Source organism: Sinocyclocheilus anshuiensis, unplaced genomic scaffold (assembly GCF_001515605.1).
Source record: "Sinocyclocheilus anshuiensis isolate Anshui unplaced genomic scaffold, SAMN03320099.WGS_v1.1 scaffold1163, whole genome shotgun sequence".
Lineage (NCBI taxonomy): Eukaryota > Metazoa > Chordata > Actinopteri > Cypriniformes > Cyprinidae > Sinocyclocheilus > Sinocyclocheilus anshuiensis.
The window spans coordinates 838,871-866,487 of NW_015544295.1; the positions used below are offsets into that span (position 1 = coordinate 838,871).

General features: G+C 36.3%; 1 protein-coding gene across 1 annotated transcript in view; it reads left to right on the top strand.

Annotated features, from left to right (window-relative positions):
• LOC107698076 (calcineurin-binding protein cabin-1-like) overlaps positions 1–27,617 on the top strand; it is a 117,105-nt gene that overhangs the window by 23,132 nt on the left and 66,356 nt on the right. Inside the window, exons 17-29 of the mRNA XM_016498989.1 lie at positions 1,649–1,891; positions 3,083–3,236; positions 3,332–3,444; positions 5,342–5,494; positions 9,237–9,443; positions 9,531–9,676; positions 9,765–10,026; positions 10,144–10,308; positions 11,885–11,974; positions 12,584–12,768; positions 14,021–14,274; positions 22,231–22,296; positions 26,216–26,392. Of these exons, the coding sequence (XP_016354475.1) occupies positions 1,649–1,891; positions 3,083–3,236; positions 3,332–3,444; positions 5,342–5,494; positions 9,237–9,443; positions 9,531–9,676; positions 9,765–10,026; positions 10,144–10,308; positions 11,885–11,974; positions 12,584–12,768; positions 14,021–14,274; positions 22,231–22,296; positions 26,216–26,392 (2,215 nt within the window). The remainder of the gene's footprint in view (positions 1–1,648; positions 1,892–3,082; positions 3,237–3,331; positions 3,445–5,341; positions 5,495–9,236; positions 9,444–9,530; positions 9,677–9,764; positions 10,027–10,143; positions 10,309–11,884; positions 11,975–12,583; positions 12,769–14,020; positions 14,275–22,230; positions 22,297–26,215; positions 26,393–27,617) is intronic.

Consider the following 27,617-nt stretch of genomic DNA (forward strand, 5'->3'; position numbering starts at 1 on the left):
TGTTTAGTCATGCTTATTTTGTGCTGAAACTGGTATTAATGTGGAGCAGATGATCAACTCTACCGCGTCTGTTGAACTGAGGCGCTTACAGCGATCTGTCACTCCACAGTGAACGGCGCCAAAATGGCATTTATTGTTTAAATACTGCAATACAATGGACAGAATTTAAAATCTGAGTCTTTTTCATATTCAAAATACCAAAGCACAGTGCTTATTGCGATTTATTGGATGGGAGGTGCCCTTCAATGTTCCGTCCATTAACTGAAAACAGGCTAGATTAATCGTTTCTTGGGATTTAAGAATCGATATAGTTCCGTAAAAATGAGAATCGATTAATATCGAGATGTCGATATTTTTTATCCAGCCCTAGCATCACAGGTGTTGAGGAAAAACTAGATAAAAGCTGCCATGCTACTAGCTTTACATTGTTCATTAGCGTGACTGTAGATGTTTTCATAATAGCTATTCCAGTAGCAAGTACTTTATTGTATAATGTTTTTAATGTATAGCAACAAAACATTTAACAACTATTATTAATTTTCTAACCTAATCAATAATTATAATTTTTAATATTATTTTATCTTGAATAATTAAATGCATTCTAAATTACATTTGTAGCACAAAGCTAATTAGAAATAATAATAATTATTATTTTTCTTTAAAAAAAATTTAAATGACTTTTCGTAAAATAGTATTTGTAGCACAGTGTTAATCACTAATTATTAATTATTAATAAATTCAATTAATTATTATATTTAATATAAAATGTTTAATAATTATTATTAAGAATCACTAATTATGATTTAGTTTAATTATTAATTATACTTATTAAAATTAATATTTAAATGTCATCAATATTTCTACTTCAATTCGGTTTTTTTTATATAAACAATGAAACTTAATGGATTTATTCAAACAAATTAAACATTGAAGAACAGTGAAGAACAGTAAACTGTATAATGAATATGTTATATGGTGCATATATTTAGCAAAATGCCCCTCTCTACAGTTTAGATATCGTTCCGTAAAAATGAGAATCGATTAATATCGAGATATTAATATTTTTTACCCAGCCCTACTGTTTAGTAAATCTGGCCCTAAATTGATTAAATGTGACGTTTACAATGTTACAAAAAAGTATAATTTCTTATAAATTAAGCTTTATTAATCAAAGAATCCAAAATGTATCACTGTTTCCATTAAAACTGTAATAATAATCATCAATAAGCATGAAATCAGCTTATCAGAATGATTTCTGAAGGATCATGTGACACTGAAGGCTGGAGTAATGATTGCTGAAAATTCAGCTTTGCATCACAGGAAGGGATAGTTCACCCAAAAATGAAAATTCTGTCATTAATTACCCTAATGACGTTCCAAACCCACAAGACCTTCGTTCATCTTCGGAACACATATTACAGGGCTCCAGACTCATTCTTCCCACTGGTCGCTCTTTTGCGACTAACTTTCTCAGTTGGTCACACAAGCACATGATTTGGTCGCAATATTTTTATTTATTTTATTTTTTTTTTTGTGCTACATGGGATTAATCAGTGCATACTGATGAACTTTTATCATAGTTTATAGTTATATGGAAACGAAAGTGGTTTGTTGACCCCACATCCGTCTTTGTTTTTTCTCTCCCCAGAGCTCCCTGCTGCGGCTGAAAGACTACAGCTCCTGCCTCGAGACATCTGAAGTGTCTCTCAATGAGGCCATACAGCATTTGAACTCTGGATTACCCAGCAGCCCCTCTGCAAAGGAGGAGTGGGTGTCCACCGTCACGGCCCTGCTGAGGGCCATCGAAAGCTGCATCACGGACAAGCCTGAGCTGCTCATCCACACCCCACGATCCACAAACCTCCCGCGCCTCGCCAACAACCTCATACAGGTCTGTGTGGATTCATGGGAGCGTGTTTGTTGCTATACGATCATAATAATAAGAAATGTTTCTTGAGCAGCAAATCAGCATATTAGACTGATTTCTGAAGGAACACGTGACACTGAAGACTAATTGGAGTAATCTCATTTTTTAACTGCTGTCTTTGTGTTCATTCTCTAGTTGATTGCCAACAGCATGGTCTTATTTCTGAAGGATCATGTGACACTGAAGGCTGGAGTAATGATTGCTGAAAATTCAGCTTTGCATCACAGGAATAAGTTTCATTTTAAAATATATTTACATAGAGAACTGTTATTTTATATCGTAATAATACAGTTTTTATTTGATTTTTGATTAAATAAATGCAGCTTTGATGAGTTAAAAAAAAATGTTTTAGAAGAAATTTCTTACCAACTCCAAAACTTTTGAAAGGAAATATAGGATGCATTGCAATGTTATATAATTAGGCATTATGAATATCTTTGTACTGCAGTGTATATAGGCTTCAAGTAAAGTTACTGCATAAATGCATCCTATTTTTCTCACAGACATACTGTATTCGGACAGGTTCGATTCATATCAGAGCTCAAAATGATATAGCCAGCATGTTAAAAGCTAGTTATTATGGGAATGACTAGCTTCACTCAAAGTGTGCAATATCCCATTTGTCTTAAATGTGACGTGTATGACCGAACATTTCCTCAACCCTCAATTCTACAAAAGTGTGGCGTTTTCAGACACTTAACCTGTTGACCCCACATCCGTCTTTGTTTTTTCTCTCCCCAGAGCTCCCTGCTGCGGCTGAAAGACTACAGCTCATGCCTCGAGACATCTGAAGTGTCTCTCAATGAGGCCATACAGCATTTGAACTCTGGATTACCCAGCAGCCCCTCTGCAAAGGAGGAGTGGGTGTCCACCGTCACGGCCCTGCTGAGGGCCATCGAAAGCTGCATCACGGACAAGCCTGAGCTGCTCATCCACACCCCACGATCCACAAACCTCCCGCGCCTCGCCAACAACCTCATACAGGTCTGTGTGGATTCATGGGAGCGTGTTTGTTGCTATACGATCATAATAATAAGAAATGTTTCTTGAGCAGCAAATCAGCATATTAGACTGATTTCTGAAGGAACACGTGACACTGAAGACTAATTGGAGTAATCTCATTTTTTAACTGCTGTCTTTGTGTTCATTCTCTAGTTGATTGCCAACAGCATGGTCTTACCTGATGACCCCAAAGAGGCTCATTTCTCATCACTGCTGCCATGGATTCTGCTGTACCACCTCATCAAACAGGAAGAGGCAGCCTTTGACTGCATGCTGCAGCAGCACATCACAGATGAGGATGATGATGGTATAAATAAAGAAAGATAACAGCATTTCAGTGTAGTGATAATCTTAGTATATCCTAGTGTTTTTGACACAGCTGTGTGTGTTTGTGTTCTGTAGAGGATGATACTCCATTGCTGCCCTCCTCCCTCATGCTTCTGAACACGGCGCACGAGTACCTGGGCCGTCGCTCCTGGTGCTGCAACTCTGATGGCGCTTTACTCAAATTTTTTGTGAGTCTCATACAATATCATGCCGACACATGTTTCTGTGACCTGATTTTTGTCATGGGTATTATTAGTGCTGGGCGGTATTACCAAAAATGTATATCACGGTATTTTTCAAAATGATACCGGTTTCACTATTTCTTTTTTTTTTTTGCGCTACAACATGGGATTAATCAATGCACGCTGATGAGCTTTTATCATAGTTTATAGTTATATGGAAACGAAAGTGGTTAACATTCAACCCGTTCTTTATCATCAGTAGTATTATTTGTGATTTGAATTTTTTGAATGGGAGTTGCTCTTTTGCTTTGTTATAAGCTGGGCTTCGGGTGCTTGATCGAATTCACGATCTTGTTGTCACGTTTCACAAGAAAAGATAATTGTCTGTTTTGCTTACATACATCTACACACCTTTCACTTTTTAAGACTTTTAGCGCAAATTAATCAGGAAGTGACGATTTTGACCTTCGTTCATCTTCGGAACACAATTTAAGATATTTTTGATGAAATCTGAGGGCTCTCTGACCCTCCCATAGACAGCAAGGTAACTACCACGTTTAAGGTCCAGAAAAGTAGCAAGATGATCGACAAAGTAGTCCGTGTGACCTCAGTGGTTCAACTGTAAAGTTGCGAAGCTACGAGAATACTTTTTTGCGCAAAGAAAACAAAAATAACGACTTTATTCCACATTTTCGTCTCTACTGCGTCACTTGTGGACGTGCGTTCACGACAGTACCATGACGCGAGCGTGTGGCGGCGCTGACCCAGATCTGGCGTAATGACGTCATCACGCTGGATCTGGGTTAGCGCCGGCGCCACCACACGCTCGCGTCATGGTACTGTCGTGATACATTTGTAATGCGAATGCTGTCTATGGGAGGGTCAGAGAGCCCTCAGATTTCATCAAAAATATCTTAAATTGTGTTCCGAAGATGAATGAAGGTCTTACGGGTTTGGAACAACACGAGGGTGAGTAATTAATGACAGAATTTTCATTTTTGGGTGAACTAACCCTGTAATTAAAAAGCACAACAACAATAATACAGTAAGATACAATGACAAACTAGCTTACAAAACGTTTATGAACAAAAATTAATAAGATGAGGCATGGCTTACACCACATGCTGTATTATATACCGACTAATAGATTACAGAAAGTTTAGCAAACACTGAGGAATCAAAAAAATAAATAAAAGAGAGCCTCCATAGCGTAACGTGAGGTAAACAGCAAAGATAACAAGCTTTTCAAAAAGAAAAGTAAAAAGAAAAGTTTTGTTTGCTGTTTGATGTTTGTCATATGCAACAGAAATGGAAGCGCTTATGAGTTGAACAACGAGGTGAAAATTGTCACAAAATGCGACCATTTAGTCGCAGTCTGGAGTCCAGTATTAAGATATTTTTGATGAAATTCTAATATGATGATTTGCTGCTCAAGAAACATCTGTTATTATCAATGTTGAAAACAGTGCATATTTTGATGGAATATGATACTTTTTTTCTGGATTCTTTGAGTATAAAGTAAAAAAAAAAAAACCTGAAGTAACACTTTATTTTACTGTGTCCTTGTTACACGTTACATGTACTTACTATTATAATAACAATAAATTATGCATAATTACATGCAAGTAACCCTAATCCTAATCCTAACCTTATAGTAGGTACATGTAGTTAATTAATATTACTCAGTACTTAAATGTATAATTACACTTTAACAAGGACACCTTAAGATAGAGTGTAACCAAAACCATTTAATTAAAATAGAATATTTTGCAGCATTATAAATGTCTTTACTGTCACTAATAAAAATACTAATTTCTTTCAAAAAAAGAAATATCTTACTGACCCCATTTTTCTTTAAAAACACAGACATTCTGCTGTCTAATGATCATGTGTCTGTTTTGAGGTGCGTGTTTTGCGGGAGAGGCTCTCGGGACATGAGAATCTGCCATATAAAGAGGATCTGGAGACGGCACTAGAGCAGTGTTTCTTCTGCCTGTATGCTTACCCGAGCAAGAAGAGCAAAGCCCGATACCTCGAGGAGCATTCTGCCCCACAGGTGCACTCACAATGAAAAATGATATGAGCATGTTTTACACACTTCCCTTTCTGAATGTCACTGATGTGCACAATTCTTCAGTGTATGCAAGATAATAAATGTTTGTTTTCAACATCTTTCATCAAAATAATAGCTTAGTCTTTGTTCAAAAAACCAAGGCCATGCAGACAAAGTAAAATCATATTCATCACTAATACAACCCTTTATAATATCCTGCTTCACTCAGAAATGTCACATAACAAAGTGAAACTGAATGTTTCTTTACATATACATTCATTAATTTAGCAGACTCTTTTTTTTTTTTTTAAGGAGGCAATAACAGGAGAAGTGCTAGCAATACAAAGTTTCAACAAGCTGTCACAGGGAGGAATATAAGAAATTGTGACAGCATAGAAGTGTTTTTTAAGAGACAGCAGAGTCTCGTTATAAGGATAGTTGACCAGAAATGAAAATTTTCCCTCTATTGAAAGTACACGCAACCATTTGATATTATTGTTTGATTTGCAAGAACCAATTATGTAAATGATATGACTATGATATGATTTTGGGGTGAAATAAACTTTTAAGCTAGGGTTTAAGCTGTTCTTTTAATAAATGAGCTCGCAGCGGTACAGCAACTACTAACAAAAGCATTGTAATTTTTGTCGTTATCAAACTGAAAACACATTGAAAAAGGCTGAATGGCTTTTTTTTTGGCCCAGACAGTGTTATTGATTCGTGACCCAGATGTTAATGTAATGTATTGCCAGGTCCGTGCTGATTTAGGAACAATTTAGTCTCAAGCTGACTTTTTTCAGTGCATTTGATTCAATTCATTAAACTGAATCAACTTCCCAATTCTGCTTGATAGATAAGACAGTCAAGGAGAGTGTGGTTGATTCACTTGTTTTTCTGTGCCTTTTCTTGTTCAATATACTTTGTGCAATCACTCAATGTTTTCTGCCCACTAAACAGCTCTGAATGTTTCATGAACAACAATGATTGTCACACTAAACCATTACATGTTGGGAAAAACTGTAAATAAAGCTGTAATATTTTAGCTTTGATATGATATTCTACCACAAAATGTAGTTAAGTCAATGGTTTTGACTTCAGAGTCATGTTGGGGAATTACCGAAGTCTCCTGCGTACTCATTTTATGTCTTGAATATCTAAGAAGCTTTATAAAGAGAGAAGGAGAACTGTCCCTGTGCTAATGAAGGTAGGTGGATGTTGGGTAGGATGAGTTGGCGGTCTGATTCAGCAATAATTCAGTGATTGATTATCTTTTGGCAGCAGGAGTCACATTGATCATTTAGCCACCCACACACCCATTATGCAGGACTGCTCTGTACACAGGAAATGCTGTGCACACCACCAAAGTACAATACCGAGGTGTTCTGCACCTATTCCTGTGTCTCTGGAGGAAACGGATTGCGTTGTGTAGATGCTGCTTGTGTTTTTGCAGGCATCTAGCAAATATTGAACTGCGCTTAGTCTTTGCAGCTGCGAGGTACTGCACCACTGGTGTAAAAGAGAAAAACAAACCAAAAAAAAGTCAATGTTTGTGGTGATTTTGGGTTTTTTAAGGAGGACGTGACGTGTGGCCAAGTATGGTGTCACATACTTGGAATTTGTGCTCTGCATTTAACTTTGTCCCAAGACTGCCCCTAGCCTTGGTTATTAAAATCTGCATGCTTCTCAGCTAAATAATACATTTGTATTCCTTTTTTTCACACATCAACATTTCTCTTGACTTTTTCTTTAATTTTGGGTGAATTTAGTGTGTGATCCACAAAGGATACTTGTAATCTTAAAAGGCAGCATAATTACAGATGCTTTCTGCCTATTTTTTAGAATCAGTATCAGGACAAATGACTCGATCCTTGCTTTCTGAACTCATTCTGAATTCCAGCCACTATCTCTTCTCTGAATGAATTAACCAACAGTATAATCTGTTATAGGTTTCTTTTATTTATCTGATTCTGCATTGTTGGTGTTATAAATCAAAACTAATCGGCACAATTTTTCGGCCCTGTTATAGACATTTGGCTCATTTCTCCGCAAAAACGTTGTCATAATGCCAGCGTGGAAATTGATTTTTGTTTGAATGGATAATTCTGTCTTTTGTCACTCGTCAGTATTGTCAAATAGTTCAGGTAATGAAAAAAATCACAGAGTGCAGAATATTACTGCATGCCTGCCGTTGTTCATATTAATGTTATTCCTGAGGGGGACAAAAGAGTCTGTTCTCACTCACAGATTGACAGAAATCCCTAGTTAAAACTCTCCACTCATGTGTGTACAGCAAAATCTCCTTGACATACACGCAGGCCAAAATTAACATGGTAAAAACTGACAGAGAAAGAAAAAATTGTCAAAATTCCATTGTCAGAGACAAAGTTATAATTTTAATAAAATTCTAAGAAAAATAATCATTGTTATAAAACTGAATATATATATATATATATACAGTGGGTACGGAAAGTATTCAGACCCCCTTAAATTTTTCACTCTTTGTTATATTGCAGCCATTTGCTAAAATCATTTAAGTTAATTTTTTTTCCTCATTAATGTACACACAGCACGCCATATTGACAGAAAAACACAGAATCGTTGACATTTTTGCAGATTTATTAAAAAAGAAAAACTGAAATATCACATGGTCCTAAGTATTCAGACCCTTTGCTGTGACACTCATATATTTAACTCAGGTGCTGTCCATTTCTTCTGATCATCCTTGAGATGGTTCTACACCTTCATTTGAGTCCAGCTGTGTTTGATTATACTGATTGGACTTGATTAGGAAAGCCACACACCTGTCTATATAAGACCTTACAGCTCACAGTGCATGTCAGAGCAAATGAGAATCATGAGGTCAAAGGAACTGCCTGAAGAGCTCAGAGACAAAATTCTGGCAAGGCACAGATCTGGCCAAGGTTACAAAAAAATTTCTGCTGCACTTAAGGTTCCTAAGAGCACAGTGGCCTCCATAATCCTTAAATGGAAGACGTTTGGGACGACCAGAACCCTTCCTAGAGCTGGCCATCCGGCCAAACTGAGCTATCGGGGGAGAAGAGCCTAATGAGGAAAAAAAATTAACTTAAATGATTTTAGCAAATGGCTGCAATATAACAAAGAGTGAAAAATTTAAGGGGGTCTGAATACTTTCCGTACCCACTGTATATATATATGTATAGTATAGTATAGTATAGTATAGTATAGTAGTATAGTATAGTAGTTTTGTTGGTTGGAAATATTTATGATTAATAAAATCTCAATTTACAGGCAGGTAGGTTAATTTAGTGGCAAAAAGTTAATGTTGAACCAATGTTGTCATTGTTGACTAAAACAAAGATTAAAACTAAAACTATTAAAAACAATTTTCGTTAACTGAAATCTGAAATGAAATCAAATAAAATGTAAATATTAGATGAAAATGTTCAACTTAAAATTTTTAAATGAAAATTACAAATATTGCAATGGAAGTTAACTAAATTAAAATTGAAATAATAAAATGACTAAAACTAAAATAAAAATGAATTAAAGCTAAATAGAAATATTAAACAAAATACTAATAATGATAAAAGCTCATAACAATATAACAAACTAAAACTTAAATGAAAGCTGGATGTATTAAAATAAATGCTAATTCAAAAAATGAATAAATACTATAATAATATATAAATAATCCTAAAATAAAACTGTTTTGGACCCTGAGTACATAGTATTGATACATCTCTCTATCTCTTCCGATCTCTAGGTGGAGCTTCATTGGGATGATGCCGTCTTTATGTTTGAGTACTTTAAACCCAAGACCTTGCCAGAGTTTGACAGCTATAAGACCAGCACTGTCTCTGTTGACCTTGCCAACCTGCTTAAAAGGCTTTCTGGAATAATCCCACGCAACGACGGCCCCACAATCGCTGTAGACGATGTGTCTGCTTATATCGAAGGAGGTGCTCTCAAGGTATGAGCTCATCGACTTTCATGCGTTCATATATAGATCTTTTTTATCTCTTCATCTGTCACTTAAAAGTATTTCTCTTTCTCCAAGGTGCCAGCACTTCCAGAAGGAGCTTCCCCGGCGCCCCCTGTGGTTAACGAGCTGTACTACCTGCTAGCGGACTACCACTTCAAAAACAAAGAGCAGTCGAAAGCCATCAAGTTCTACGTGCACGACATCTGCATGTGTCCTAACAGGTCTGCGACAGTTTTACATTTGAAGTTTTTAACATGAATGTAGTTAGCTCAGCTGTAGGTGACTGTTGTCTCTCCGTCTCTCACGTAGGTTTGACTCGTGGGCAGGCATGGCACTGGCACGCGCCAGTCGAATCCAGGACAAGCTGAACTCCAATGAGCTCAGGAGTGACGGACCCATCTGGAAAAACTCTCTGGCAGTGCTGACCTGTTTCAAACGGGCTCTGGAGATAGACAGCTCCAACCTCTCCCTATGGATCGAGTATGGTACCATGTCCTATGCCTTGCACTCTTTCGCTTCCAGACAGCTCAAACAGTGGAAACACGAACTTCCTCCTGACTTGATCAAACAGGTACTTCTGTTTGTATAGATGAAGAGAGACATGCGATTGTGTACAAAACAATTTATGAGTGTGTGTATAAGAGAAATAAGAGATTTGTGGCAGTTACTGTTTTGTTTGTTTTTAAAGATGGAAGAGCGCAGGGACTCGATGTTGGAGACGGCATCGCAGTGCTTTCAGAGCGCCTCACACTGTGGCGGTGATGAGGAGGAGTGGCTCATTCACTATATGCTGGGAAAGATTGCAGAGAAGCACAAACTGCTGCCCAAAGACTACCTGCAGCTATACAAAAAGGTGATGAGCTGGGTTACAGCTGGCCTGGTGGATAGTCTGATTGGCTATTGAGAATGCATGACATCTATCACCAGGATTGTTTAATGGCGTTTTTAGACCTGTACATTGTTTGCTTTGTTCCAAAACGGGAGCTTAATTTGTTACAAAATTGCAGTTTTTGTTTGTTTGTTTCGCTTCAAGTTAATTCAAGTCACCTTTATTTCTATAGCACTTTATAAAATACAGATTGTGTCAAAGCAGCTTCACAGAAATAAACAGGAAAATAGCAGAATCAATTATGGAAATGCAACTATGAAGATAATTCGGATTCTGCTGAAAAGCAGCTCTTAAAGACAATAGTGTCAATATAATGTGTCACTATAACAAGACAATTGACAAAGTTTAATTAAATCAGTTTGGGTCAAAGCATACCAAAATGTGCCACATGTGAGGGGGTGTTTACATGACGCAGTTTTCAACTAAAAATGGTTTGTATTTTGGCTGTTAATTTACATGGCAACAGTGTTTGAGGGCCTCATAATGTAAGCTTTTGAAAACGGTTTCAAAGTGCCCCCGTTTTTAATTAAAAAAAAAAAAACGATACCGTTATCGTCTCCATGTTAACTGCAAAAAAATCATGCAGATACGTATTACGTGTTCAGTCTGTAGGCATGCGCGAGTGTCTTTACAAAGTGACATCGCCAACTAGTGGCCTGGCAAACATAATACAGCGTTTTAGCTGTTTTCGCGTATTCGTGTAAATTGGAAACATTTTGACACCATTGTCATGTGTAGGCAAACTTTTTAAAAATGCTAAGAAAAAGCTTTTCCATTTTTAGTACATTGTTGCATAAATGTACCTGGAGTAAATCTATCGTCTCATTGGTCAGAGTGCATCTATTTATGTTCTGGGATTTCACTCATAGCGTCATCCATCACAGTTGACAAGTTAACTCCATGGGTTCCATTGTGGCTTTATCTGTAACTGTTGTTGACACACACACACACACACACTTATACGAATGTAAATAAGCCTTCATTCCTGCTCCACCTCATTAAATTTATATAGAGATATATAATGCATTTCCCATTAACTCTGATGCTGCTTGGTTTGTTGGTCTGTTGGATCGGATTGATTTCTCATCACAACCGAGCCGCTCCACAGTTCTATGTCAGTTGGGCTGAGAGAGACCAACTTATTCAGGCAATCTCAGATTGATTGTTTTGGCGTGGATCCGGGCATATTGCATATAGTGTTTATATGCCCAAATGATCTGAACTAAAGAAAAAACTTGCCAGGTTCCTAAACAAATGCTCTAAACCAGTCAGGTATGAAAACACGTTAACAGTTCAGTGATACAGTTTGAGAATGATTAGGACACTCCGACATAAGTCTACTTTTAGTCACTTGATTGCAAACTCACCTTCAGGTCTGACTCTGTTTTGGAATGAAATGCCCACTTTTTTAGTTAATTACTGGTGGAGAAAAATGTATGAAGCATGTAAGGCTGTTGCTGGGGTTTTATGTGTGAAAGCTGCTGACCGCCCAACAGTCAGACATGCATCTCATTACAGCCCTTTTGTCATCTTCCTCCAGTCTGCACACTACCTGCATGAGGAAGCAGCCAGATACCCACGCAAAATCCACTACCACAACCCACCTGACCTCGCAATGGAGGCCTTAGAGGTATGTAGTGAAATAGAGCTCATTTGTACACTACTGTTCAAAAGTTGGTACAAGGGTTTTTTGCTCACCAAGGTTGCATTTATTTGATAAAAAATAAAGTAAAACAGTAATATTGTCAAATATTATTACAATTGGAAATATTTGAATGTTCTATTAACATTTTCTATTGTAATTTATTCCTGTGATTCAAAGCTGAATTTTCAGCATCATTACTCCAATCTTCAGTGTCACATGATCCTTCAGAAATCATTCTAATATGCTGATTTGCTGCTCAAGAAACATTTCTATTTATTAGCAATGTTGAAAACAATTGTGCTGCTTAATATTTTATAGCATATCTTTTTCAGGATTCTTTGATGAATAGAAAGTTCAAAAGAACAGCGTTTATTTAAAATAGAAATTTATAACAATGTAAAAATCTTTATTGTGATCAATTTAATACATCCTTGCTGAATAAAATTTTCTTAAAAACAAAACAACACTGACCCCAAACTTTTAAATGGTAGTGTACTGCAAGTACTCCTATACTATGACAAAATGTCAGTTAAACACAAGTTGCGTTTTAATTCTTCCTGAAATATATCTCTTCTCTTACTTCCGACTGGCCAGCTGTTTTTCCGCCTGAGCGCCACCATTCTGAAGTTGCTGGAGAATGAGGAAGATGATGGTGAACAATCTGAGCAGCAGATGAAGCTACTAGATTATGAGCTGTTCTTCAACATGCTCGCTGAAGCTGCTGTCGGACCCTTTGCACGCGGAGAGGAAAAGACCGCACCCAAAACCAGCATCGACAAGTATGACCACAAACCTTTTAGGCCCTGTTTACACTAGTGCGTTTTCGTTTTAAAACGGCATTTTAAAATGAAAACGTTCCTCGTCTACACTGGCGTTTTCACTGCATTTCTGAAACGATCTCTGTCCACACTACACAACTGAAAACGCATGTCACATGACCATTCATGCAGGTACAACCATAGCTATGTACAGGTGCATCTCAATAAATTAGAATGTCGTGGAAAAGTTAATTTATTTCAGTAATTCAACTCAAATTGTGAAACTCTTTTTATCTATTAAATAAATTCAATGCACACAGACTGAAGTAGTTTAAGTCTTTGAGATGCCCTATTATTTAGATGGCAGACGCGTCTATGTGCTTGGAGTGGTCGAATGGGGAATCTACCTATCCACCTTATTCTTCACATAAAAATGGGCGCAGCCATTTGTAAATTTTATGGGTCTTGCTTCCGGTCTCATTTTCTTCCAGCTATTTTTAGTTGTACATAACCGCTCTTTTTGGTGCACGTAAAAATTCTACGGGTCTTGCTTCCGGTCTCATTTGCTTCCAGCTATTTTTAGCTGTACAAAACCACTGGTTTTGCTGCTTGATACTGCAAATTGGTGTGTCTTACCATATTATTTTAGTGTATTTTATCTTAAATATGAACACACTGGTTTTTAATGCAAACAGATTTACCGTTTACTGCACATTATTTATCTCGTTATTTCCCTATAGCGACTAATGAACCAGACGTCTCACCCATAGGCTTATTTCCGCGTTTAGGAATAACGTGTATACAAATCTATGGGTACCATTTATGAGCATGATGTTATTGTTTACACGGTCGTCAAGGATACGCAGAGCGAAAGTGGGCAGCCACGACCATCGTTTTCAAAAGTCTCCGTTTTGGTGTGTTTACACTGAAACGCAACCCCAGAGTTTTCAAACTAAAACGGGGTCTGCAGCGTTTTCAAAAGTCTCTTTTTGAGAGTCTGAAACGCCGGAGTAGTGTAAATGACAGGCATGACCGTAGCAAAACTTAAGCGTTTTAAAACGAAAACATACTAGTGTAAACGTAGCCTTAAGCTTTAGGCCTGGAGAGCTTAAGATCGTAAAACATAGACTAAGATTCTAAGATACAGCTGTATGTCAAAAACGTTTAAGAGACTTTTTAAGATGTTCTTTAACAGTGTTAAAACAACCCTACATTTAATAGAATCTTTCTGTGTTTTTGTTTTGTTAACACTGTTTTTCTCTTCTCCCAACAGGGAAAAGCTTCCATCCATTAACGATGAGGACTCGCGCTCCTCGGTTGGCGTGAGTACCTGTCAGGCAGCGTTGGCCACCTCATCTGTCACATCTGTGGTGGCTCCAACAACTTCTTTGCCTGGCGACGGTGCGGCAGGTGCGAGTTCTCCCCCGTACGTGGTCACTCCGGTCGACCACGATTACATCAAACGTAAAAGCCTGCAGCAGAGGCACAGGCAGGGGCAGGAGCTCCAGCAGCAGCAGCCGCAGGACGGTATAGTACAAGGGCCAGAGTATAACTCACTCACTCACTCACTCACTCATGCACGGGGGAATGAGGATGATGAAGGTTATTCAACAATATGAAATTGAATTATGGGCTCTGGTGTACAATAACATCTCCTCCCTCCCCTCCTCTTACCATCTGCACCAGGCCATAGAGGATCATGGGAAAATGGGCAACATTGCTAACAGTGTCTCAGCATTGTTGTTTTTTTATTCTTTATTCGCTTTGTTTCAGTTCCACTTTGTCATTTCTAGCCTTCAGGTAATGAAATCAGATTTTCAGTCAGAATGGTTTACGTTTATTCATCGTTGTTTACGCTGCTGAATTGCTTTCACATCGTACGCACCCAGTCCACCAAAATACCATCATTTTGTGTTTTCCGCTGTTTTATTTGCGCTTGCCGTTCTTGCTCAAATTATGAATGTGCTTAACAGTTGTTCACCCAGTAAATCATGTCTATTTTTTTATTTGATTGGTTGTATCAACAATTTAAGGCAGCAGATGCTAGCTAGCACTGGTGCTGATCTTGTGCTGTAGGTAACCTAAATTTCATCATGGTTGGCCATTTATTACATTTTACATTAATTAGGTCAGAAGTGCAGCAATGGTGTGGTGGAAGCTTCTGAGCAATGCAGTTCCTTTTGGCCTTATGGGAGTAGTATATATTATTTTTTTTGATGTCATGATGGCTTAAAGTTTCACAATGCTCTGTTTTAATGAAAATTTACTTTATCTCAATAATTCAACGTAGTAAGACAACTTAGTAAACTGCTGTCTCAGCTTAGTGTTCTGCTAGTTTTCTTAGTAAGTTGACAGTGTCTTATTTCGACAAGATAATTATTTCAGCTCAGTAAGTCAACTTAACATCTTGTCATTTCAACTTAGTATTTAATTCATTACATAAATGTAAGTCAACTTAGTATCTTATTTTTGATGTAGTATTTTATTATTTAATCTTAGTAAGTTGACTTTGTGTCTTTAAAGTGTTTTATGGCAACTTATTGAAGTGACTTCATATATCTGTATTTTTACTAAGTAAAAATTAATAGTTTTAATTAATAATTTTTGCTTTGTAATTTCAAATCGAGTTAGTCGTTTGTAATTTTAATTTAGTATCTTGTTTTTTTTGACAAAAGTAGTTTGTCATTGTCAACTTAGAAAGTTGACTGTTTCTAGTTATTTGGACTTTTTCTTTTAGTATGGTAAGTCGACTTGATGTTTTATTTCAACATAGTATTAGATAGCTGGCTAAGTAATGATGGAGTGCTGAGCATGAATGACAAGTTAGTTATCTGACTTAATATTTTGTTGTTTCAATTTAGTAAGTCAACTCTGTCTTGTTATTTTGAGTATTTTATGTCATGTCAATGTAATAAGTCAACATAGTGACTTTTGTCATTCATTTACTTTGGCAAGGGTTGTAATAACAAAAAAAACGTTTTTTTTTCTGAACTCCTTTTTAATGGTTAAATTAAATTTTATGCATCAAAAAGCATTTCTAATTAATTACAATCATGAAACTTAAACAATTTAACATTAATTTACATAAAGTACATGTTTAGGGCCCTATGAAATGTTTTCTTTTTTCCAACCTTATGTTTTATTGTTACCAAATTCTGATTTAGCATGTCTAATTATTTGAAAGCATAAAAACAAGTTCCATTTATTCTTACAATAGCCTTATGATTTTTTGCTCAGAAATTCTGTGTTGTGTATTTACATTGTTAAGGCATAAAATATTCATTTAATCTATATTGTAAGTAATGAAAATTAAACAAATTTTATTTTTTGGAAGATAAAGGTCATTTAATATTACAATTAAAACATTGAAGAAATATCGTATGATTATTCCTTAAAAATAAGGTTTTAATAATTTTAGTAGTAGTAGTAGTAGCAGCCTATTACGTACAAAGCGTCATGCAGGCTTCAGTACAAGTGGTAAACAAAACCGCATGTCTGCGCCATTCATTAACACAGAGACACAAAGAATTCATATTTAAATAGTCGTTTTGCGGCTTAATATTTACAAATACTAGTGGGAGTGGGAGTGTGCTCACTTGTGTGTGCATGCACGTGTGTGTGTGAGTGTGTGTGCGCGTGCGGGGGCAGAACTCCGCTGTGCGTTATACAGAGAGCGCGACCATAACGTAGAGAAAGAAATAAGATAAATAACATAAGGCTATTTAGTTTGTTTAATAAAAGAACAAGGTATAGACCTGTTCTATCGGAAAGGTAACTTTAAATGACTTCTGTTGTGATCTGGCGCTATAGAGAAAATATAATTAAAATTAACTTGACCTTCAAGGGGGGCGGGGGGTGCCATTGGGGGACGGGCCGCCCCCCTAATATAATGGCAGGGGAAACACTGGACTGATATGACACAAACAATGTTAACCATTTGCACATTCTCTAACACGCATATTTTAGATTCACAATTCATTTAAAATCCTCTGGTGTGTAAAAAAGTGTTCATTTCAATCCGACATTCAAATTAATATATTGAATAATATTCATAACAGAAGCGGTGTTTCCCCCAGACTTGCACTCTATTTGCGGCGGCATATATATGCAAATTCATTCTGTGCCAGCAGGAAGCGCTTGTAGAGCGGGAAAGAAAGAGGTTTCCCCGGTAATGGCTGTAATCAAATAAGCGCTGCGCTCACAAACGCTGCTCAGGCATTACAGGCAAGATGAAATGAAAATGACTGATAATTTTCTGAAGACAGTCGGTTTCCTTCAGAAATACAGTGATATAAAAACACCTGCACCGGGTTTTGACTTTGACACGTGCAGTGCTCATGTTTATTCAACGAAGTCAAAGCCTTTTGGAAAATCTATTTGTGGCGTTGAGTTTTGATACTGTGGCGGGCGCCACAAATAAATCAATGTATTGGAAACACTGAGAAGATCTAATTATTAAAAATTAAATTAAAATGAAACTTACCTGCTTGAACTCTTTCATTTGATCCGGGTGTTGGTCTTTAAAGTGTTTTGTTAATACCGACTTGGTACCGAAGTACCGGGTCTTTTGACAACACAAGCTAAATTTGGTCTCTAATGTTTAAAATGTCACAGTGCTCTTTGTCAGCTTTTAGCATTTCTATACTGTGGTAACTTCTATCAGTTCTCCAGTTTAGTCATGCTTTTGAGAGGTTCAGTATCACAAAACTATTATTCCAAAATAATATGAAAATGAATTCTTCTTATCTCATTTCAAATTCACATAGTTTGAATATTTGAGTTTGAGATGTTTTTTTTTGTAGTAGTAGTAGTTTGAAAGGGGGCATTGCATAGGACACTTGATTAAATATTGCTTGTGGCCTGTTTTGATGAAATGGAGTCAGTATTTTTGAAACTGTGTCAGATGGTGGCGTTGACCTAGTTGCTGAAGTCAAGTTCAGCTTGGTGTGCTCATTTTCTGAAATACAGTTCTTAGATTTAGTCACTTAGGTCTTTAGGTGGATTGTCAGGGGCTAAACTGCTAAGCTCTTCTTGTGTTCATCAACGCTAAATAGCATGTGGCTTGCATGGCTATGAATTGACAATGTTTTTGAGATGTAGCCTACATATGATGTAGCTATATAAATCAAATATGTGTGAAATATTTCATAATGCATTTTTTACGGTAAAACCTATGAGTATTTCTCATTATGACATTTTGCTACTAGAGCTGCACAATTTATGGAAATCGAAACGAAATTGCGATTAAATCGTTCAGTTTAGTGCTCTGTGATCTGTAGTAAATGCTTGAGTTGTAAATGATTGACCCGCTTATAACACGCATTTGAAAAAGGAACACGAGTCAAACATCTTTCCAAACATGAGAAGCATTAACGAACCTATTGTCCAAAAGACAACATTTAATAACACGTTTTTACTACAAACTCACTTCATAACGTCAGTTGAGTGTTTGAAATAAAATCCTTCTGTTAGATGATGTGGCTTCTTACACAGAATGAGGCACGCAACATATTATTTCTAGGCAGGGCTCACAAAATTTCAAAATCCCTGGTAGCCCTTCAGGCAGGTACTCTTCAGATTTTGGTAGCCCGAAAATTTATTTAACTAGCCCAAATAAAAAAAGACCTTTTTTTTTTTTAAGTATAGAAAATCAGATAGGAGTTTAAATGGCAATCAAAAATATTTTCAATATACAAATATCAACAAATATTAAGGAAGGAATTTTATTTCACTATTTACAGGGTATCTGCAGAATAAAAAAATAATAATTTAAGGCAATTTATGACCCATTTTAAGAGCTGCACAAGTAAAATGAACACCGTATGAGTGGGGTTGGACAATGTCTATGGTAACATACAGTATTGAGCCATAAAATTACATGATTTACAGTTCAGATACAGGTTTTCACAAAAACAAAAATCTTATACAACAGCATTTCAGCCTTAAAGACATCCGCGCCGCGTTTTGACATGAAACGTGCAGCGCTCATATTTATTCAATGACATCATTGCCTTTTGAAGTTTAATCCAGCCGTATCGCGACTCTTGTCTTTCCGTCCCCAACTGTAAAACCTCTTGAAATTATAATTAAGACATTTCTTATACCATTTAACGTATTTAAAACTTTTTATGGCCTTAAGTTTTTAAGGACCCGCGGGAGATCTGCATTTAAGAGATAGCCCGTCGGGCAGAGTGGTGATACATTTTGGTAGCCCGACTGGAAAACACAATAGCACCGGGACGTCAGGCTAGCGATTTTGCGAGCCCTGCTAGGGTTGGATATTGTTTGGGTTTTTTACGATAATGGTGCCAAATTGATACTTTTAAAACGGTACCAGTGACTAAACGGTGCCTAAACCGATACTTAAAAAAAAAAAAAAAAAAAAGAAGAAAATTATCCAAAATTGGATGGATTGGCTATTAGCGCTATAAACACATGTAATGTCTGTTTCATTCATACTGGACGCCGGAGGACGCCCTCGCGCAAACTCCACATATACATCACACAAGTAACAGAACTCATGACGCTCCAGGAAATTCCTAATATGGACAAAGGCATTGCTGTCGCTGTTACTGAGTAAACAGAAAATATAAACGTTTTGAATAATGCAACGGAGACAATAAACACTCGAAAATATATGGTTTATCTGTGTTCTTCAAGCCATCTTTGTTTTTTTTAATAATAATTAAGTATATTTATAATCCATTGCTAATCGACATAGCCTTTTTACAGTATAGAACATATTTTCTGCCTCATTCTGTGATGAAAAGCAACATCAGATCACAAAAGGAAGCATTTGACCGGTATTAGAGCTTTCTGACTTGCGTTCACTTGCATTTTCTCAGTCGGGAAATTATTTTTCCCGTGCGGTGCTGGTGATTACATCCGTTTCGGAGAACCAGAGGACAAATATATCGATCGCTCAGGCATTTAAGTCGCACCGAAACGAGTTGCTAAAAGTTGCTAAATGACCTTGTGATGTAATTGTGCAATGATGTCATCATGTAATTATGATGCAAAATTATGTCACTGCATCAAACTCAGCAAAAAACATTTTATATGTCAATTTTAGATTTGTTTGTGAAATAATATAAATGCATAATATAATAATATATAATAATAATAAGTAACTGTATTTTTAATACAACATTGAATTATTGAACACTTGCACATTTTTGAACAATTACAATTTAAGTTTTTTTTTATTAGCTATAAAGTAAAACTACACATTCTGAACAATTATAGTGTATTAGTAGTTAGTATGCGACACTCTAAGAAAAGTCTGTAAAAATAGTCCTGCTATGTTAATATGAAGGAATTTTCCGTATTGATTTTTCACAGGTTTTTCACCTGCATTTTAAATTATGCATTGTATTTTGTGTTTTCAGGTTACAGGTTATAATGGATAATGTCTTGGAAAATTACTAGTACCTTTACCATTTTTCTAGATATTTTTCTTACAGTGTACTAACTGATCAGCAACGACTTTGATATATCATACACCGATCGGGTCTGCGCAGCGCTGCTTCAAGCCGAACACACCTAATTATTATTGAACAATTGCAACTTTTTTTGCAAACTTAATTCACGTGATGTGTGTACTGCTAGGCATCTTTGGTTTCCTCTTTTTGTGTAATTTAGATGAAAACGTGTACCTTTTGATCATTTGAGTGACTTATCAAAAGTTGCTAAAAGTTGCCAAATAAATTTTAAAAATAGCTAAAGTTGTTGCTAGGTGCTTTTGGAAGAAAAAGTTGCTAGCGTAATCTGAGAAGCTGCTAAATCTACCAACAAAATTGCTAAATTGGCAGCACTGTTTATTCAGCTACCGCTATATGGGATTTTCCTGGAACAACGTGCTAATTATATAAAAATTATATTAAAGAGCTAATTATATAAAAACAGGCAATTGAAACAAAATAGTTTGCTTTGAAACTTTACATTCCATAGTATGACCGACTCTTAACTGCTCCTTTTTAATTGCAGATCAAATTATTTGAAGTTTCACAATTTATGAAAAAATATTATAATTTGTTAAAACATCATAAAAATCACGTAGATATGTCGTAAATAGTAGGAATAACAGTTACTAGAATAGTTGAATAACATATTTGATTCACTCGCAAGATGAATATGGAGATGAAATGGATTCTTTTGAAACATTTTTAACTTGAGCACTCATGACGTAAGATGCTGAATAAACAGCGAAACTGTGCAAGAACACACTTCATGAGTGAGCGACCCCTAAGAGGTGTGCTGGTTTTTTATTGGCTGTTATTTACTCTTTCTGTATTGATAATTATTTGAATTTTTCCAGTTATCTGTGAATAATATATCCCATAAAATAATATATTATTAATAATATGTAGTGTGGCACTGATCGTTTTCATGTTATATTTGTTTAAAAAAAATGTTGTGGCTGGCCTCATCTCATCTGCAGATTTGAAGTGTGGATTTATTTATTTTTTTTAAAGGTAAACATTGTGACATGTTGCCCATATTCCTCAGTCGTTCCCATGGCCTGCTTTAGTCTCCCTGTCTCCCTGCTGCCTCCTGCCTGCTCCCTCTCTGCCTGCCTCTGACCTGCTTCCCACCTGCTGCTTCTTAATGGATGCATGATGGGTCAGCACCCTGATTCAACAAAGACTTCCCACAATGCACTCCGCACTGCTCTGTGTGCAAACTGACATCTGACCAACGTGTCTGCTGTGGCTCACATATGCAAGGGAGATTGTTCTTGTGGGTTGTTCTGAATAATGTGGTTTGGTAAAGACAGTGGGAAGTTTCAACTGCTTTTTCTGCAAATGTTGGTGTGTGGATGAGTTTAGCTTCTTATCAGCTGAAACAAGAATTCAAGACTTGATGAATTCACTCTCTTATTGTATGATTGTTGATTTTAAAGGCCCCGATATACTCACAGTGAAGTTCTTTTTTTGTTCTTTCGTTTAGATGAATATGTAAATATGTGCTGCGTGTTTTCCTTTCAGTAACAAAATTGACAATAATTGGAGATTTGCATGCCAGTGAAGGCAGAGCTCCTGACCTCCCAAAATTATCTCAAAATGAAACTCGCTTTGACTTAATTTTTGTTCGAAATGCTGTCACACCACTTCAGTCTTGGCTTTTGCTTGAAGTATATCGGGGCCTTAATGGGTGAATGTCACGAAAACACATGCAGGTCTTATTTCACCTCATAATCAAAAGAAAAGATATTCTGAATGAAGAAGATGATGCCTGTTTTTGCGTTGAGGCATCATTTTCAACACAATTAAGGACAATTTCCCCCCAAAACATGGTGAAATAGGACTCAGACATGGCTAGGTTTTTGTGAGATTCACTCTAATAACCTCTAAAAGCTGCCCATTTCTCATCACAACAGGAAATGAAAGATCTCCTCTATTTATGCTACAGTGGTACCCAAAATATACAACTGAATGACTTTCCAGATTATGAAACGTGTTCTAAATTGAATTTCCTCTACAGCTGACTTCTCACATGACCATGACTACTGCCTGTGTCTCTCTACTTTGCGGCCAGGATCTGTGTATGGTACAGACACTCTTCCTCGCACAACCGATTGCACAAAACTGCTGGCTCGCCTATCATTCCTCAAAAGCAGGGCTCTAGTTTCCTAACGAACTCCAGTGGTCAAGCACCCTGAGCACCATAGTGCTCAACAGTGACTATGCATTAAGTTTTACAGAGGGCTTGGCTTCCATTTTCCCTTTTGGAATTTCAGAAAATTGTTTAATACAGAATTTTACACCTTCAAGCAAACCAGACAGCTTAGGGATTAGGGCTGCACGATAAATCACATGCGATTGTCATGCGCATCTCGTAAGTAAAGCCAGTTCTGTGATTAGTAGTAAATCTCCACCACGTGCTTTCAGATGGAGCAGCATTTAATAAACAGAGCTGTAGTTCACTGACAAGTTAAGCAATATCGCGTTCATAAGTTCGAAGGCGATTCATCTGAATCGATATTGCGTGTATATATATATATATATATGTATATGCAAAGGGTCTGAATACTTAGGACCATGTGATATTTCAGTTTTTCTTTTTTAATAAATCTGCAAAAATGTCAACAATTCTGTGTTTTTCTGTCAATATGGGGTGCTGTGTGTACATTAATGAGGAAAAAAAATGAACTTAAATGATTTTAGCAAATGGCTGCAATATAACAAAGAGTGAAAAATTGAAGGGGGTCTGAATACTTTCCGTACCCACTGTATATATATATCTATATATATACACACACATATTATATATTACATTTTTGGCCAAAATAGTTTTGGCATGAAATCTTTCACTGAAACAGTAACTTTAATTAGCACTTCTCCATTGTTTAAAATCTCAATAGGTCTTTTACAGGTGTTTTACCTATATGTTGAATTACGCATTGCATTATGTAGTGTTTTAGGGTTGTTGGAAATGTCCAAAAATGTAACAGAAAAAGTGGCGAAATCCAGTCATTTCAATAGGAATCCACGTGAATGGGAATTTTGTATGATGGTAAATGATTTCCCCAAACAGATTTTGCAGCAGGTTCAACAAGATCGCGCAGATTTGCTGCGTTGACCAACAGTAAGCAATTTGGTTTCTGTGTGAACTGTGCTGCATACGTCGCTACACTATTAACAACATTTTTCTCTAGCCAAGTTTTGCTAATGTGTAGCATTATGTAGCACCTGCCAAACTATGACATTTTTGACGAATTTCACTAAGAATGTGCATTTAAACACTTCTTACATTTTTGTGTAAGTCTGCATTGAAAGGAAAATCTTTCTGTGAAGATTTTATCAATGAAGATTTAGAATTTTTTTGTTTAGTGACTGTTGAGCTCTTTCATTGGTCATTTTTCTGATTCTCTCAGTATTTATAACTGTAAATTGGAACTGTAGTTTGGTTGTGTGCTCTGCTTTTGAGGAAAGTGACCCCAACACCATTCTAATATTTACTGTGTGTTACATCAGAGATTATTATGCAGTAACACTTGTCCTTTTCAAAACAAATGTCCATTTCTTCTGTGCAATTAATTTGACAACACTCTTACTCTATTGGTGATTTTCCCCCTCAATCAGATCTATCTTTTCTGCACTGAAATGCATTGTTTTCCTGTCCAGCGCTTCCCAGCACATAACCGGGTCCCGTCTAGACCTTCATTGTGTCTTTAACATGCTCTTGAGCTCCTGTTGAAAACTGTAGCAGACCAACTAATGAGCCTCCTGGCAGTGTTGGCCTAAAGTTGCTAATGCGTCTTTACTGGAGGCTGCAATTTTGCGCTGACACAGCGTCATTTTTCCCCTTCACACTCACGCCTTCGAACTGAGGGGAGGGGTGTTGCCACCGCACTCTGTTGTGTCATGGAGGTGATGGTGTGTGCTAATGAATTTCTACCCTCTGTGCCAAATACTGACACTCCCAGCATGCTCAGGGGCTTTTTCTGCTTGTTTGCGGGCAGCACAAGAGGAATTATATTAACTTTCTTTTCTGGGCTTGCTGAGAAGCACAATATTTTCAAGCGCTTTGCTCTACCTCAGGAGCAGGCTGGTTTAACACGGCATTGAAACGTGCACCCTGTGGTCTTGCCCTGTAACCTCTGACCTCAGACCTGGATCAAAACCACTGTACCTGTTAAAGGAATAGTTCTTCTTTTGTTAATTACTCACCTTAATTTCCCTCCAAACCTGTATGACTTAAAGGAGAAAGCCCATGCAGCTGTTTGAATAAGCAAAAGTACAAATTAAATATGAGAATTACTGTGAAAGGAAATATTAACAGTGAATAACTACTTAAATTTAAGACTTGGAATATACTGTAAGTCATAGACTACCTTTTTTGGTACTCCCCACCGCCCATTAGAAAGTTAAGAGCATATGGGTTTGGATGAGCATTAGGGTGAGTAAATAATGACAGAATTTTCATGTTGGTGTTCAATTGAGTGCTGCAGTGATGCATTTTTTTAATGGCAACCCAGAAGTTGGCATCACCCTGGTTCTCTCCACAAAAACCAAACAAGATTTTTCAATTTAGGAATTGTTCTTTGGATTATTGCAGAAAATAAGCTTTGTGACCAACAGAAGTTTATGATGAACTTTGAAGCCTAAATACAATTGCCAGAAGTTAAAAATTAAAGTTAGCTTCCAAATACTTTTAAATATTCATTTAACTCTTTCCTCACTAGCAGATTATTTGTCAAAAATGACATTTTTGTCAAAAACGACATCCGGATCAGATTCCTGAATGATAATCAGAACATAGATGGAGTAGATCGCTTCACTTGCACAGACGTAAACCACTTCCTGGGATGTCCATTTAATTCTGTAACATTAGGCGGTGTTGATTTATATGCTGTTTAATGCTTGATGATCGCGCTATTTTACATACGCATCAGCTAACATATGCGATCACCTATTTCTGCTTCCTCTTCACCTTGTTTTGATCCGGAGATTCAGTATTTTTTTTTAGAAGATGTGAAATACTGCTTCCTACCATATAGTAGTGAAAACACAGAAACCTGGAAAATTTGCTCAATGGCGGGGAAGTGTCATCTCATAAATGATGAATGAACAAAATAGAACGACTTTTGGTGATAACTAAACGAATATTTAATTACTATAATACTGATTTCTCGCTAGAAATAACATCAAAAGTGCGAAAAGTTCGTCAGAAATATACATTTACATACAAACTGACCACCAAACACAACTTTCAGACGCCATCTTTATTTTTTTAGCTCAACCGTCACGGAATGGAACACACAGGATTGTGGGATATCAAAGGCAGCAAAGGATACATCTATGCTGCCTTCAAAAGTCGATCAGAAGAAGGTACCGCCGGAGACAGGAAGTGAAGCAGAATTTGGATTCGGATGTGCCTTGATGCCTACCTGCCTTGGAATGCTGCCTCCAAAGGAGCAGCCGTAATATCTTTAAAAAAAATCATGAGTGGGATATTACTGATGCATTTTACGTCATAGAAAAAACATTGACGTTTCTTGGGCTTGTGTTAAATACGGGCCTTATTTCAGGCATTTAACTAAAAACCCATTAAAAAAATCCAATTACCCACTCAGCTGGTTTCTGGGTTTTAGGACTCATTCTTGCAGCACTATATTAGTATTCCTTTAATTTGTAGAAAATGATAGTAAATGCTCTCAGGTACAGAATCCTAATTTCCCTTTCTCTGTTAAAATCCAAAACCTTATCCCAACATAAGCCTTCAGGTATAGCTACCATTTGTAAATCTGTCAATCCAGCAAATGTTTCCAGCCTTGTGTTCATTGGAGGATTTTTACACAATTCATCTTGGGATCTCTGTTGATTTGTGGATTGTGCAATTTGGGTGAATCTGAAACAATCTGATCAAAGGGTCTTTTTAATTATATGAATATTTAGAAAGGACAGAAGATGAAGGTCTTGTTGAATGAGTGTAATTGTGTGGTATATTTTTTTCCCTAAATCAGAGCAAAGTCAGGACAGCGTTGCTGGCTTGTCAGACTCCAGCTCCTTGCAGGATGTCTTCATGGACGCCACCAGCTCACAGGACAGCAGCCACAAGGTCGATCCTGGGAAGTGTAGTATTTTTCCGGAAGAATCAAATGCCACTGGAAAAGAGAAACCGGCCACAATAGAGGACGCAGGTATTGATCCCAGTTCTTCTAAACACGTGCATAATGCAAAGTCTCATTACATTGTGAAAAATGTATTTAATGTTTAGTATTAATATTTAACATTTAGTATTTTACATGGTTCTTTTTTATGATATTACACTACCATTCAAAAGTTTGTGGTAAGATTTTTTACCTTTTTTTTAATGTATTTAATTAATATTTAACATTTAGTATTTTACATGGTTCTTTTTTATGATATTACACTACCATTCCTACCATTCAAGTAAGATTTTTTACCTTTTTTTTTTTTTCTTTTTTTTTATATTCCGACTTTATTGTTGTATTGCTAGGACTTTATTCCTGTAATTGTAACGTTTTTTCTAAAAATATTCCGACTTTATTCTTGTATTGCTAGGACTTTATTCCTGTAATTGTAACTTTTTTTTTTCAAAATATTCCGACTTTATTCTTTTATTGCTAGGACTTTATTCCCGTAATTTTAACTTTTTTTCTCAAAATATTTCGCCTTTATTCCTGTATTGCTATGACTTTATTCCCGTAATTTTAACTTTTTTTCTCAAAATATTCCAACTTTATTCTTGTATTGCTAGGACTTTATTCCTGTAATTGTAACTTTTTTTCTAAAAATATTCCGACTTTATTCTTGTATTGCTAGGACTTTATTCCCGTAATTTTAACTTTTTTTCTAAAAATATTCCGACTTTATTCTTGTATTGCTAGGACTTTATTCCCGTAATTTTAACTTTTTTTCTCAAAATATTTAGGCTTTATTCTTGTATTGCTAGGACTTTATTCCCATAATTTTAACTTTTTTCTCAAAATATTTTGGCTTTATTCTTGTATTGCTAGGACTTTATTCCCGTAATTTTAACTTTTTTTCTAAAAATATTCCGACTTTATTCTTGTATTGCTAGGACTTTATTCCCATAATTTTAACTTTTTTCTCAAAATATTTTGGCTTTATTCTTGTATTGCTAGGACTTTATTCCCATAATTTTAACATTTTTCTCAAAATATTCTGACTTTATTCTTGTATTGCTATGACTTTATTCCCGTAATTGTAACTTTTTTTCTCAAAATATTCCGACTTTATTCTTGTATTGCTAGGACTTTATTCCCGTAATTGTAACTTTTTTTCTAAAAATATTCCGACTTTATTCTTGTATTGCTAGGACTTTATTCCCGTAATTGTAACTTTTTTTCTCAAAATATTCCGACTTTATTCTTGTATTGC